The 15,145-nt window shown below is 43.5% G+C and overlaps 1 protein-coding gene across 4 annotated transcripts in view; it reads left to right on the top strand.

Moving 5' to 3' along the window:
• The window catches only part of NAXD (NAD(P)HX dehydratase), a 247,309-nt gene that overhangs the window by 99,818 nt on the left and 132,346 nt on the right, over positions 1–15,145 (top strand). For all 4 annotated transcript variants that reach the window (XM_085622176.1, XM_085622173.1, XM_085622175.1 and 1 more), the window contains one exon: positions 13,728–13,875. In XM_085622176.1, the coding sequence (XP_085478302.1) occupies positions 13,728–13,875 (148 nt within the window). The remainder of the gene's footprint in view (positions 1–13,727; positions 13,876–15,145) is intronic.

The following is a 15,145-nucleotide window of genomic DNA, read 5'->3' on the forward strand; positions in this document are numbered from 1 at the left end:
TTCTACGTTTGATACATGGTATACTTATGTTCGATTCTTCAGTTTCAGTCTCTTTCAAATGATTGTTTTAACAGTTTTAAAGTTGTTTTCAGTTTCCTGAAAAGTAGATGCATTGGGTGCCTTCTAATGGCTGGCGATGGTTGGGTACCCTTCCAAATGCTCCTGCATTTTACACTATCGATCTATAGCTGACTCGTCTCTTAGTGACTGATGGGAGGCTCCTAGCTGGAATAACTGTTGCCCTGATCCATTAGGTACTCTCCTGAGAGTTTGTAGATAGTGCATCGCACTTAGCATTAGTTTCAGTCCACTGCCAGCAAAGCACCTTTACGGCAGCTTTCATGTAGGCTTGATTCAGGTGAGAGCTAAACCTGCTGTTTGATTTTGTAGGTGTTAAAGTTTGTCAATAGGGACAGCCTGTGGAGGCGACATTGCAGTGGTCTCGTTGTGCATTGACTAATGACTGGTTTACTTCAGTGGTTCATTTGAAGTAGTCTCGGAACTTTGCAAACCAATGACAGTTGATAATTGTTTCATTTTTGCAATAGCATTTATTTCAGGGATGAATGTGGGGAGTGAGTGGAAAAAAAAATTCAAAACGTTTTTGCTTTTTTATTTGCGGTGGGAGAAGCTTGCAAGGCCCATGAAAATGGAATCATTGTGACTTATGCTTCACATAGTAATACTTTGATGTTTTTTGTAACAATGAGTAGGGCTATTTTTGTTATGTGTATTTGTATAGCACAGAACTTACCTGGGAGCGTATCCTGGTGCTGAAGCAGAAATTGTATGGGTCAAGCCAGGGTCAGGGCTAGGTAAAGAGCCAGGTCTCCAGTTTCTTGCAGAGTTCAAGAAATGAGTAGGAGGCTTTGACGTGCCAGGTGTTACGTGCACAGTAGAAGGCGCTTTTCTCTGTATGTGTGGGGTATGTGCGAGTAGGAGTCCGGCTGAGCGCAGAAGGTGTCTGATGGATATGCAGTTGTTGAGGTATGTGGGGGCCAATGTTGTGTTAGTGTTGTATCCGGTAGTAATGAGCACACTAAGCCTGGCTCTTCAAGGTTTTATTTAGTCACAGAATTAACAGCCCACAAAGAGCAAACAGGAGCCATAGATCTTGCTGCCATCCAGTGAGCCAGTCCAAAGTGGAATGCCTCACAGGACTCAACAAGCACGATAGCAACAGAACACCGTGGTGCTCAATCAGAAGAATATAACAGGTAAGCAACAGTAAGAACATCATTTGCATACTAGTGCCACATCCACATTTGTGGAGAGGTGTGGCTCACTGGTTAGAGGCGGCAGATCTGTAAGCAGAGAATCGGCCAGGGACCAGGGTTCAATTCCCGACGCGGCAGGGTCGTGGACCAGGGTCAAAACGGACTCGATAATTCTCGCCTCAGTACCTACTCTAACCAGGAACACACTCGGCAACTCTGGGCATTAAGCTTGCCTCATCTCTACAACGGCCCCCCACAGACGCCAGGGATGCCTGGTTTCACCTTGGAGATACCCAGAAAGGGACCATCTCACAGGGATAGCCAGGACGGGTTCCCCAGCGGTCTATAGCGCCGGGACACTTCCGAGTAGCTGTGCGCTGTATAGATTAAAATAACATAACATAACATAACATCCATGCTACAAAAAATACACAATACATGCTAAATAGTGTACGAGTACACAATACAACATATAGGCTTTGTATGTATATGGAAAGTTTGAAGAGTGCTTGTTTGTGGATTGGAAGCAGTGGAGCTCTTTGAGGTGCAGGGTGATGAGTGCAGTGTGGGTGGTTGAGGGTGAGCCTGGCTGCTGAATTTTTTATGGTCTGGACTCTTTTGGTCAGTTGAGAGTTGATTAAGCAAAAAATGGGTTGCTGTAGTCCAACTTGCTGGTGATGAGGGCTTGGCTGACTGTTCTGTGAGTGTTAGTAGTGAGCTATTTGAAGATCTTCTTGAGTGTGTGGAAGCAGGAGACAGAGACTGCGTTCACTTGGTTGGGCCTGGTGAGTTGGTTGTTGATTTAGCCTCATCTCTTCATCAACGTAAGACCCACATGATATTAGATTAGTTGCTGTCTTTGTCAAGACAAGAAAACTATATTCGGTTTGAAAGAAATTATAAATGAAAACCTATACAGGCAAGAAAAAGGCAAGTAAAAATCAATCATTTAAAATAATGAAATTAGCAGCAAACGTACAATATAAAACGAACACTTTGCGTGGTCAAATATTAAAGTTACAGTGCATTAAAGAAGTTTGTTTAATATACATGACATATAAAATACAGTGTTATTGAGTATTAATGAGAAAAAAAAGACAACCAAGTGTAATTCGTTAAAAGAATACTCAGAAAAAATACGGTTAATTCCCAACAATTCTCCTGCTTTTAACTACACCAACCATAAATCGATAAATAGTGTGATGTGTGTCATCTGTCTGGAGTAGCTCCAAATACTCCAGTGCCTCTTTGCGCTTTCGGATATTTAAAATTCTCAGTAATGGTCGCAAAATACGATTGCTCTCTTCTTTATACAGCTTGCAAAAGAAAAACAAATGAAACTGTGATTGGGACGCTGTAGTGTTACAGGGACATGGCAGCAAATCATTATTTGTAAACACATTGGAGGGATAGGACACCAGAAAATGCACTAGTCCAGGACTAAATCAAACCATGTAACACCTTTGTTTGCGTAGTATCTTGAGCAGATAGGGTGCAATATCTAGGGTGGTGCTCAGGCGAAGATCTAGTTAGACTGATGACTTTTTCAGGTCAGCCGCCAATCTTCTCTCTCCTATAAACTTTAATATGTCACCGTTTATTATGGCTTTGGCCGAACTATTACTGCACAGTGGATTATCAATTAAGTCCATCCTTTTAATCGCTTAGAGGTCCTCTCCAATATGCATGAGCCATTCAGTTTTATTGGCCGCTGCCAGCTTAAGACAATCAAAGATCACTGTCTGGTTATGGCTGCTTCTGGTCTTGCCCAGACTGATAACCAGAGCATGGTGGGCAACATTTTCAATATATCCCCCAGATGTTGGAGGCCTAGTTTTTCTTGTACAATTGGGGATGGTGACAGTAACCTGCGCAAAAACCTGTTCTCACTGGTTTGTAGATCAGGATAATCTATGCATCCCCACACCCCAGCTCTGTAAGAAGCAACCGGGACCGGTCTGATTTTATATATTGTCATCGCAGCATCCAAGGACATGGCCCTTAGCTTGGCAGGAAACTGAAACAAGGAACAGTGGCTTGTTCAAAACGGTTAATTCTAAAATTCCTCAAATGCTTCTAGGTGTTTTTATTGTCAAACTGGAGCCTGTGGGCAGACAAGTAAGAACATAACCATTTATGTGAAAAGGCGTTAGCCTAACCTGAGGACGCCCACAGACCATAGCAAAATATTTTATTTTATTTGTTGCCAGGCCTAGATCGGAGATTAAAGTCACAAAGGTATCCAAGAGTTTCAGCAAGCCTTGTCCCGTTCTGACCATCAGGACACAATCGTCTGCGTACATTAATACAGGCAGCAAACGATTATCTACCTTGGGAGAATCAGCTGAGGCATTTAGCATGTGTTCATCGAGGTCATTAATAAATAAACTAAAAAGGAACGGTACCATCACACACCCCTGCCTCAACTCTTTTTAGGTTTTGCCTGCACAGCACTTGTGCTTGTAAAAATCTATTGCTTTTAATATAAACCTTAAAAGGGACTTACATTCTACACCCTCGCTTTCCTGGCTTTTCATTGGTTCCTGTGCTTGCCGCTTACTTTTCCTCCAATTCTATTGGCTGTAGCATATTTTCCTACATTTACCAATGCTTGTTTCTCGTCTGCTTCTTTCATCAGTTTCCCGTAGCCAAAATACTGTTAACATCCGCTTTGGTGGAACTATTTTTTCACAAAGTTTTGCCTCTTTCTGCTTTTTTCTCTTCAGCAGATTTATATAGCTCTCCGGGAGAGATTAGGTGTTTCTTCCCAGAATCACTGAATGTTGCGTCGCCGAGACTCGAGCCGGGATCCCCATTTCCCAAATCGGCAGCTGTGGCTGCACATCCTCTCCACTCCCGTTATATGTGTCAGGGATCTCTTTCCTTTGTCCTGGACGGTGATTGATAAAAGCAGCTCATTATTAATCAAATAGGCGAAACCGATGCATTGGAAGTGCTTGTTTGATCTTTATGTAGGGGGTGCGTTCTCCACCTGGCCAAAATCTAATACTACCCTCGACAGCTGCGTGCAGCTGTGCAAGTAAGTGGACAATGTTTGGGTTAACACCCTTGTTTATTAACATATTTCACAACTTTGGCCTTATTGCATTGTCAAATGCTGCACTGGGATCCATAAATGCCAGGTAAAGACATCCATTTTTCACATCGACATATTTACTCATAATTTAAATGAACGTTTAGGCACTGGTCAACTGTCCCTAGACCCTGTCTAAAACCATACTGTGCCGATGATAGGATGCCCTCCTCGGTAGCCAATATTTCGAGGTGGTCTAACAACACACTACCTAATACCTTGGCCGTCAAGTTGATTAGAGATATTGGCCGGTAACAATGGGGGTTAGTTCTATCTTCTTTTTTAAAACCTGGGACAATAATTGCCCTGGACCAGGATTTAGAGGAGGCCTAAACGACCTGCACAGCACGTTTACCAGGACAAGAGCCCAAAATGCCAGATTGTTCTTAAAGAGGTCTACAGGCCCTGATGCATTGTTGCTCGAGCTTCTGTTCACAGCCGAAATAACATTCTTAAGAGTAATTGACAGTTTGGTACCTTTCTGACTGATCAAGTCCTCTTTGGAGCTACTCTCATTGCAGGTGGATTCCTACTAATCATACAGAATAGTAAAGTGGCCAACCCAAATATGCTCAGGGATGTTCATGTCTGTACTAATATTAGAACTATTAGAAAAAAACAGAGCAGTATCTACCCCCCAGAATTGTGATGGATCTTTGCTAGTGCAAGCAGTAGTAAGCTGTTCCCAGGCCTCTCTTCTATTCTCCTCTTTTCTCTTTGTGATAGCCTCTTTATAGAGCTTTGTGCCGATCCTAATTACTGCCAAGTCCCTTAAGGTGGTTTTAAGTAATTTAATAAAGTTGCTGTGAGCACGCAAGCAGAATTTGTCGAACCATTCATTGGGAGGGTGTTGGCACTTGGGCGCCATTAGTTGTTCGGACACCTTATTACAAATTACGGTAAATGTGCCCAAAACTTCCTCAGGATCTGATTCTATATTAAGACAAGTCTCAAACTGGTCCATCTGCATTGCCACAAGCTGTCTTTGTTTTTTAGATGGATGTGAATCCAAGTATTGTCTTCATGACTATTCAATTGTAGATATTATTGAATTAACTGACTCAGGGTACTTGCATATGTTGAAGAGTAGTGATAAGAATGCACTGGGGCATGGCATAAAGGCCAACATGGCTTACTCGGGACGACCATATAACCCGTGTTTCTGTCCTCCGAAGAGTCGATGCTTGGGAGGGTAGTTTCTTGCCAGGTGGTGAGACAAGGCAAGATAGGACTGGCCTGGCAGTTCTACTACTCACGGACCCTGGCACAAAATGGCGAACTGAGTAGACATCCGGAAGGTTGCCTAGGATACAAGCTGCAGGACCACTCCGAAGAGATGCTCTCTTGGTGCCATATGGGAAATCAGAGATTCTGCACCCAACCAGAGTGCTGAGCTCCAGAACCACCGAAGACCGTACCGGACAGATACCTGCTGTTGGTTGGAATACGTGGAGAAGCCACCTTGCTGATTCCTGATGAATGCAGGAGGGAATGCCTTGTACAAGTGCAGCAGTGAGGCACAGCTAAGCAGGCGTGCACCGGTGAGGACTGCTGTGACGGCAAGCCTGGTGGGTGCAGCCTCCTCACCCTTGCGGAGTGGTGTATAAATGAGGGTAGAAGTGCTAGGCCTGGGATTTGAGCCACAAAACCGCATAGGCCTGAGCCTGCCCATGCGGGACAACGGGGGGACCGGGTCAGCTAACCTTGCTAACTGTGGGAAGACCAGACTGCCAGAGGACCTGGAACTCCATATCCAGCCAAAGATGCAGAGTCCCAGAGGAATCAGACTGGATGCCAGGTGAGCGGGCGCTGTGGAGAATATGGCTGTCGAGCCCATCTGCCCCAAGAGGCTTGCACCCCCTCCCTTTTTGGACTGTGAGCAGACGAACAGAAATGGTTAGATAGGGGCACTGGGTCTGCAATGTGTGATTTCCTAGGTCCTGTTTGTTGCTATAGAACAGAGTCTGACCTGCTCAGAAGGTATTTCCCTGCCCTTTAATAAACTGCCCCACACACGGGTGTGGAGCTGGGAGACTAAGAGCCTTCAGGCTTGCGAAGAGGTGTAGACCCGAATTACAGTCCCACCTCACATTGCTATGGGGAATGACAAAGTTGTAAAATCCCATGCAAGTCACTAGAGTGAAAGCGCAGAGCCCAGAAGATTTTCTGCGACATTCGATGCCAAAGACCAGTCCCTGCTAAGTGGCCCGATGCTACTGCCATTAAAGATTCCAGTTCAGCGCTAGAAAGCAGGATGGATGGGATTAAAATCAATGTCCGCCTGATTGGACAAATAAATCAGATGTAGAAGATAATCCAACATTATGAAAAGAAGAAATTTACACCTCGCAGCTATATTTAAACACCTGGAACAAAGAATAGAAGATGTGGAGGACAGGACAGGCAGAAATAATGTGCACATAGTCAGGGTGTTCGAAGGGACAGAGGGCTTCTCGATAATAAGATTCCGGCCAACAGATTTTCCCACTGTTCTATTCTAGAGAGTGCACACAGGGCCTGGCGGCCCAAACCCCTTCTAGAGACATGATCCTGAGGTAAGCGAGGGCCAGAGACTCCTGGTGGACGATAAGATATTTGGTCTCGGATTACACATGCCTGGTACAGCAACAACGTAGTTCCGTCTTAGCTGTCATACAAAAATTATGTGCCATGTAACTAGATGATGTGCTCTTATTGCCCGGCCAAACTCTGTGTCTCTTTCCAAAATAAATCTTGCTTAGAAACAGCAGAGGAAGAAGGGGATTGGATGGAGGAGAGATGTTCCCTCATGGGTAAACTGTACTTGTACCAATGAGGAAGCAATTGGAGCCACCCAGACGTCAAGGCCATGAAACTGGGTGGCAAGAGAGAGGTCAGGGTCTACGGTCACCCTCCAGTAGTGGAGATGAAGACGTGGCAGCGCTGGTGGGGGTTAGGAGGAAGAAATGCAGGTGTATTGGCCATTACTATGTTTAGTGACTCACTATTAATAATGGTCTGGCTGCACTTAACAGTAGAAATCCTGGCAAGACGGAAAGGGATGGACTTTTGCCAGATGCTTTACAATGATCTTTGTCAATATTTTAATTTATTTCGGTATTTACTAGAGAGTCTTTTAGAAGTACAGGCATTAAAGCGTCTTCCCTCTTTGGTTAGTAAACAAATATTTTCATGCTGAAGATCAGGTGCCAAGATTATGGGGATCCAATTCAGACAGAGAGCCTCGTATAGAATTAATCCGGAATTCCATTGTGTCCCAGGGTCTTGCCACTTTACATTAGGCTTATCGCATCAGAGATTTTCGTCATAGTTATTGCTTGCTCCATCATTTCTCTGATGTCTGAATCAAGGCTGGGCTTCTTCAGTTCTCTTAAGAATGCTGAGAAGTGTTCTGCACTACCAGTCTGCCTTTTACTATATAGAGAGTGGTAATAATGCTCGAATGCGAGTGCTATGTCCCGGTTCTTGTTAACTGTCACCCCATCATCCATAGTTAGTTCTCTAACCCATCTTCTGCTCTTTTACTCAGCCAGGCTAAAAGGTTGCCCATCTTGCCTCCCACTTTTTTACAATTCTTTTGTGCGTTGCATAACAGAACTGTTTAGCTGCTTTGAGTATCAGTCTGTGGCCTGTAGGAGCCGAAGTCTTGCTGGCAACCCTGTATCAATGTATAATCTTTCCTGTGTCGGTGTCTCCTTCTCCAGGTGCGTGATATGTATCTTCCATTTCTGTCTTTAAGAGCTACTGTGCTGCAAGCTGCCTCAAAGGATGTCTTGTATGCTTCCCACAGTACTCTTGGTGAGTCAATTGAGTATTCATTCTCTGTTCATATAAGGTTTGGCTTCTGTATGTAGTGCATTCACTATCTTTTTGTCCTGGATCTCGCTCCCAACTCTCCGGTTTCCAATTACCTTTTTACAGAACTATCTTTCATTCCCAGTGTAACCCAGATGGGGCATGATCTGGGAGCCCTCTTGCGAGATAGCTCACCCTCAGGAGGTCAGAGTTTTCACTGAACGGGACAAATAAGTAATCGATTTGGCGAAAGATCTTGTGGACTCCAACAAAAAAGGAGTATTGTCTCGATGTCTAATGCTCTGCTACCCACCTGTCTACCTGGACCATCGCATGATTGAATTGTGGTAATCTGCTGAGACCACCAGGAGGACTTGGCTCGAGTATCCTCCTAACCAGGGTCCTATCCTATAGGTCGTTAAAGTCGCCAGCAGTTATCTGCAGTGAAGCATCTGCTGCCAGTAGGATTAGTCCCAGTTTATTGAGAACCGTCTGTTTTAAATGTATACACACTCCTTGCACTGCTACAGTGATGGATCTTCTGGAACACCTTCCCTGTATCCCCACGTATCTACCCTCGAGGCCAAGCCACTCCTCTTCTTTTAGGAACTGCAGATTTTTCTGCGCTAGTGTAGCCGCTTCTCTTGACCCTTTAGTGAAACCAGAGTGTGCCACTGTTACATATTCTCCCCTGTTTAGTCATTTGCAGTGATCTCCCAAATGATGATTCTTCTGTGGGAGGCCCTGCGTAAATATTGGGATACCACTCCCCTTTAATTCGTTGACTAGCAAATTCATATTCCAGCGTAGGATTTTAGGTTACTGCATATGGGCGCTGGATAATGTATCTCAGCACTACAGAAATGCAATCAGCCCCAGGTTTGCCATCAGCTCAGTCATTTTTCATTAGTAATAATGTACACTGTCAGTTTGCTTCAAATCTTTAAATCATATATATGGCTGTTGTCCTTTCCTCTCCCCTCCCCACCCCGCCATCTTTTGTTTGAGCCTAAAACTGCACTGGTACTCCCTAAATGTATGGACTGGTGCACACCCCTGCACCCCACACCCCGACTTCCCGTATGTTATCTCCAACTCCCACTAACCCATACTTCTTCCCAGGAAGCATCTTAAACATCTGTTGACCTACCCTCAAAACGTATGCATCTTCAACCAAAACTGGCCGTGTGGTGAATAGCAGTTACACTCCGCGTCCTATATATGAACAGAGTTATCCTCAGTTTGTGCTCGGGAATGGCTATTCCCCCCCCATGAGCCCCTGTTTGGGCCCCTTACTTCCCTATGAATGCCGTACTGTTCAGTGAGAAACTGGGTCTAAGCCTCAGAAATAATTGCATGCTGAAGGTCGAGTGCCTATTCCCCAGAATCATACCCAGCCTTATCAAGCATATTACAAATGTGTGGACCCAGTTCAGACAAGAGCCTCTTATAGAATTCTCCCGGAATTCATTTGGGTCCCAGGGTCTTACCACTTTACATTAGGCCTGTTGCTTTTAAGATTTCCATCACTGTATTTCTTGCTCCAACTTTTTTCTGATATCTGATCCAAGGCTGTGCTTATTCAGTTCTACAAAGAATGCTGAGATGTGTTCTGCACTACTAGTCGGCCTTTTACTATAGAGAGAGAGTGATCCATAGAGACCAGACAGGATTCACACCCAGGAGGCCCACTCAAATCAATCTTCGACGACTGTGCAACTGGACGGATGAGAAAAAAAATACATTAGAGCCATTTACCATTATAAAATTAGACACAGAAAAAGTGTTCAGTTCTATCAACTGGACCTACCTATTCCAAATCCTAACGGCCCTTGGATTTGGCCCTACTTTTCGTCACTGGGTTTGTTCTATAGGAATCCCATGGCGATGCTAAGAGTAAACTGGGTAATGTCAGACATATTATGCCTAGCACATGGCACACAACGGGGATGCTCTCTGTCCTAGCTGATCTTCCCCATCTGTATGGAACCGCTGGCATGCTGGGCTAGGGTGCAGCAGATCTAGTAGGATTGCCTGAGGTCGCAGGGGAACCGGAGAACATTTCAGTGTGTGCTGACAATGTTATACTGTATCGTTCTAAGCCCATGCTGTCTTCGCATGCAATTTTGTTAGTGTTCTGAAAAATTGAACAATACTTGGGCTAAAGAATAAATTGGACAAGTGGATTTTATACGAACTGGGAGACTGGACAGGTATGGGGATGGTGCCCCATAGTCTCACAGTGTCAAAGGTGGGTTTTAGCTATCTTGGTATAGAGATCACACAGCACTAATCTGACTGCTTGGGAAAAACAACCTGGGTGGGAGATGCCTCAGAGAGTTTGAATCAGATGTTGAACAGTGGCAGAAGCTTCCTCGCTCGTTCCTGGGAGTACAGCCATATTTAAAATGATTACATTACTTAAATTCCTCTATGCCATCCAGAACACTCCTTGGAAGATACTGGACCCTTATTTTGATAGGATAGACTGAATCCTGCAAACGTTACTCATGAGTGGCCCTTCAGAAACTACAGCGCTCAGTATACAATGGTGCCCTTTCTCTACCAGATATAGGACCTTACTATTGTGCATCGCAGCTTCAGTTTGCTAATGATTAGGGTTCATCCTTGAGGAGAGACCAGTGACGAAATTGGAAAAGATCGCGAAGGAACCACTCTCCTATCTTGAGCCACTCCTCATCTTCACTATCTGTATTGGAAACCATTTAGAATGGATTTGTTCGGCTCCACCAAGGCCACTCTTGCGACCTGCAACAGAGCATCAAAATATGAGGGGTGGCAAATCAAACCTACAAGAGAAGCATCCTTCTTGCAGGGCAACACGCTGTAGGCAGTGGGGAAACTGAAGTTGTTCAAAAATAGAACCTCATTGGAAGTTCTAAATTGGGGAACATAATCCAAGGCGATTATATGAAATCTTTTTAAACCTGTAGGAAGAATAGGACTTGCCACCCACACATGCGTATAGCTACAACTCCGACATGCCCTGTGGGCAGGGGCAGACTGGACAGACTTTCCCAATAGCAACCCTATTGGAAACTAAGGTGTTGAAGGAAGAGTTTATGGATAAAGCCATTTCCTTTATCTATTGAATTCTTATTAACAACAGGCCTGACAACTTACTAAAACTCAAAGTACCCTGGGAAGGAGATAGACTGGAAGGCAGCACTGATTCACCCACCTGTTAAAGCTCGGAAGTACTCTACAGGGTGTACTATAATAGGAGAAAACTCTACAAAATGGGAAGGGCGCAGTCCCCAATATGAGTGGTCTGTGGGAAATCATAGCTGACATGTTCCATACCGCATGGGCTGATCTGAAGATACTGGTCCATTATAACAGTCAAACTGTCGGCGGTCCCAGTGTTCCCGGTGCCTAGTGGCCCTCAGTTCCCGATCTTGGGGATCCCAAGTGATGTTGACCTTCATAGAAAGCAACTGCTGTTCTGTAACCTGGGTGTTATATTAGCAAATAGAGACATAGCCAGAATGTGGAGGAATTTATCTACTCCATCCAAGAAAATATGGTCAGCTGGTATGATGACTTGCATGGAAGGAGAAAGGGCAGTTTATGACGGGAGAAGGTGCCCTAATAAGTTTGCTAAGGTGTGGAGTTGTTTGGTGGGGGCTGGAGGACCTATAAAGGACTGGACTGGGAGAACCGGATACTGTAGAAAAATCCTGGGCAGTGTCGCATGAACTGTCACAGAAATGTACAGCAGTGACTATGTCGCTACTGTGTGCGACAGGTTGTGAATGTGTGATTGATAAAATAACAATGAAAATAGTTCCAAAAACAAGAATGCATTACTAGCTACTGACAGACTTGATGAATTGTGTCCGGATGTGTTGACACCTTTATTGCAGAGTACAAAGACTGTAGCCTATTGTGGGAACTTGATAGTGGCTTTTTAGCTTGTGAGCGCTGTGTGGTGGAATGTTGTGGGTGTCCATATGGGATGTGAGGGAGTGAGATGTACGGTGACAGTTGCTGGATGTGGAGCAAAGAGCGGTGGTCTGCGGATGCTGCAGTGGGGTTGTATTAGAGAGGCTTATTCTTCCTGATGAGATTCTGTATTCAACTTATCGGGGAATAAATCACTTACCGACAGGAACGTCTCTTGAGCTTTCTTCACCTGTGATTACAATAATTGTAGGATTCTGTAGTCATAGGTGTCGTGTTGTAGATAGGTGAGGGAGATGCATACTGCCTGATGACCATTGTTTCTTCTCAAGTTACACTGCAATTTGCAACCCTATTATGGGTCTGCATTCCTATTGATGGTTGTGGCCTAGCTTCTAATGTTCCACATATTTATATTGCAACTTCCCTTTCATGTTTTTTCTAGGATAGGGAATTTTCAATATTGGAACTTAATTGTCTAGGACTTAAGTCAGCTCTAAGCTTCTTAAGGAGTATAGTGACTACATACTTTAATTGGCATGTTCTCCGTTGATTAGGGAGTATGTATAAAGTCCTCCTTTCTGTCCGGATCAAACACCTATGTAATCCGGGAGAGTTGATGTGGTTCCCTGAAAACTCATGCTTAATATCTCTTTAAGTGATATTTGTTAAGAAAACAAGTGGAAGTCAGTTCACGCTTTCTGGCCTTCGAACTAAGTCTTCTTCAGTACAGCCAGCCTCCTGCACTGCCTGCTGTAAATTTAGAAGGTTTGAAATCTAATGATTACCTATGTTGCAAAAGGTTATACACTTTAATTTGTCCAATATGGATATTTTTTTAATTGTCATTTGACCCAGTCTCCATCGTATGTTCAGAATGAGATGAGGTTTTCGTTTTAAGCTTCAAAACCGGAGTAAAACACTATAGAGGGCCAGAGTGTAATGCATCTCTTCTAACTAGACCTTAATGGACCTTATATCTAATTTGGTTGTGTCGAAATATTATTGAAGATTACAGAATTTAAATTTTAAGAAATCCTCATTTTGAGTGAGAGATATCTTAATCATGGCAGTCTAAAGAAGATACCACCATGAAAAACATTGGTTTCTGGTAAATGCCATATTTAGGTCTGGTGCACGCCAAGACATATTGATTTCTGTAAAAAAAAAAAATATTTACGTATGGTGACTTTGCAGCCAGCCCACTTTGTTGTTGTGTCATTCACATTTTTCTCCCGCCTACTTCAGCAATGAGGCAGTTGTCAGCCCACTTCAGCCGTTGGCTAACTTCACGCTGAGTGATGGCATGTGTTTTTTCACTATGAGCACATCCTCACACAATTCCCTTCTATGTCAGGGACTGCTATGACAATGTGTGCTTTTTGAGACTAGAAAATATGTTTGCATTTTTTTGTTAAGCTTGGCAAGGACCTGGCAGCTCCAGCAACAATGCATTATACTAACCATACCAAGACAGAATAAGTATTGACAAAACCAAAAGGCTGCAAGCGAACGCCAAACCAACTGGCTTTGCAGTACTTGTTCTACTTTGTGAATCTTTCACTTATTGGTGTTAGTTATAGACTAACTCTCTGGTTTGTAATTTTTGTAAAAGACCTCATATTTTTATATCTGTGTATTGAACATTACATATATTATACACTCTAATAAATATGTTCAATCTGTCTATTTTACAGTTGTCGAGACATTATTCTCATCCCATTCAACGCACTCTATTAAGTACATGGACATGTATCAATTGGCAAAGAATGTTATTCCCCCTCTTAATACGAAAAAGCATAAAGGTCAAGATGGAAAAATAGGTGTTGTTGGAGGATGCCAAGAGTAAGTAAAACATAGTCATGGTGTATTATTGTGAAGGTTATTGTGTAGATTGTTTGATGGAAAGGGTATTTTTTTTATTTTTAAAAAGGACTGGGAAAAAGAGGGTGACTATGTAGCGAAGTGGCAGATATTGAGGACAGAGTGAAAAGACTGCTCATAAACGGCAGACCATTTTAAAAATATGTTCCTAAACACCTTCCAGTTTTGAGCCTTACCCACCACAGTATTAATTGTTGTTGAGTACTTGAATTTAGGTTATCCACTGTATTTCTGCAATGCCAATAGGCCTCGAATGTACGAGAGTTTGAGCTATTGGCATTGTAAATGACTGCCTTTTATTTACGTTTTGTTTTTGAAACGGATAAATAAAAGGCATTATCAATTACAATGCCAATAGTTTAAACTCTTGCAAATGTGAGACCTATTGCATTGCAAATGCCAGCGCTTGTGCTATAAAATGTTTAAAAAGTGTTAGGAGAGAGCGTTTTGCAGGCAGGACAAAGCGATTTGAGAAAATAGTTCTCGGAGGCTGTAATTAAAGCCTACTGAGTAGCAACGCATATCAGGGGGTGTTGCCTTGGGAGGTTACAAAATGAGACACGGCCGTACTAAGGAGGGACTACTAAGCCTATTGACCAATGAACAGCCTCAGTTTACAGTAGACAATGACACAAGCCAATAAAAAATAAGCAAGAGAGTGCACGGAGCTTCAAGTCCCTACCTGGTTACAGCAATCCTCTCAGAGCAGCGCTTGCACTGCCCAGGCTCGACCTAAAAAGTATTTCACTACTGTGATTTCAGTGTAGGAAGGTGGCCGATTGTATAAGGCATAAGGAAATGGAAGGGGAAGCACCGAATGATGAGCTGTTGTATCCCACCCCACCCAGGAGCATAATTTGTTGCCATTACTACAGCCTTCTCTGCCTGCCACAGAACTGTATAAACAGCAAAACTATGCCGTGTTCTGAAACAGCTTTGTCGGAGCCATTTCCAGCACTGTCTGTCCTATCTGCTCCTTGCTGTGCCCTAGACCGTAGCATAGTCAAGACCAGTAGGAGATGATTGAGGGTGACAGCATGTCATGTGTTTTCAAAATCTTTGGGACAGCAAATTTTACTAAAGGATGTCAGGAGGAAGGAAGGAGTCATACCAGGTATCCTTTCAGTGTTGCATTTGAAATAATTGAAAACGCAACTTCCAGTTATTGATACCTACCCATCTATAAATCTGTATGTTTTGTATGGCTACATCAACACAGGATTGAAAATCC

Source organism: Triturus cristatus, chromosome 8, assembly GCF_964204655.1.
Source record: "Triturus cristatus chromosome 8, aTriCri1.1, whole genome shotgun sequence".
Classification (NCBI taxonomy): Eukaryota; Metazoa; Chordata; class Amphibia; order Caudata; family Salamandridae; genus Triturus; species Triturus cristatus.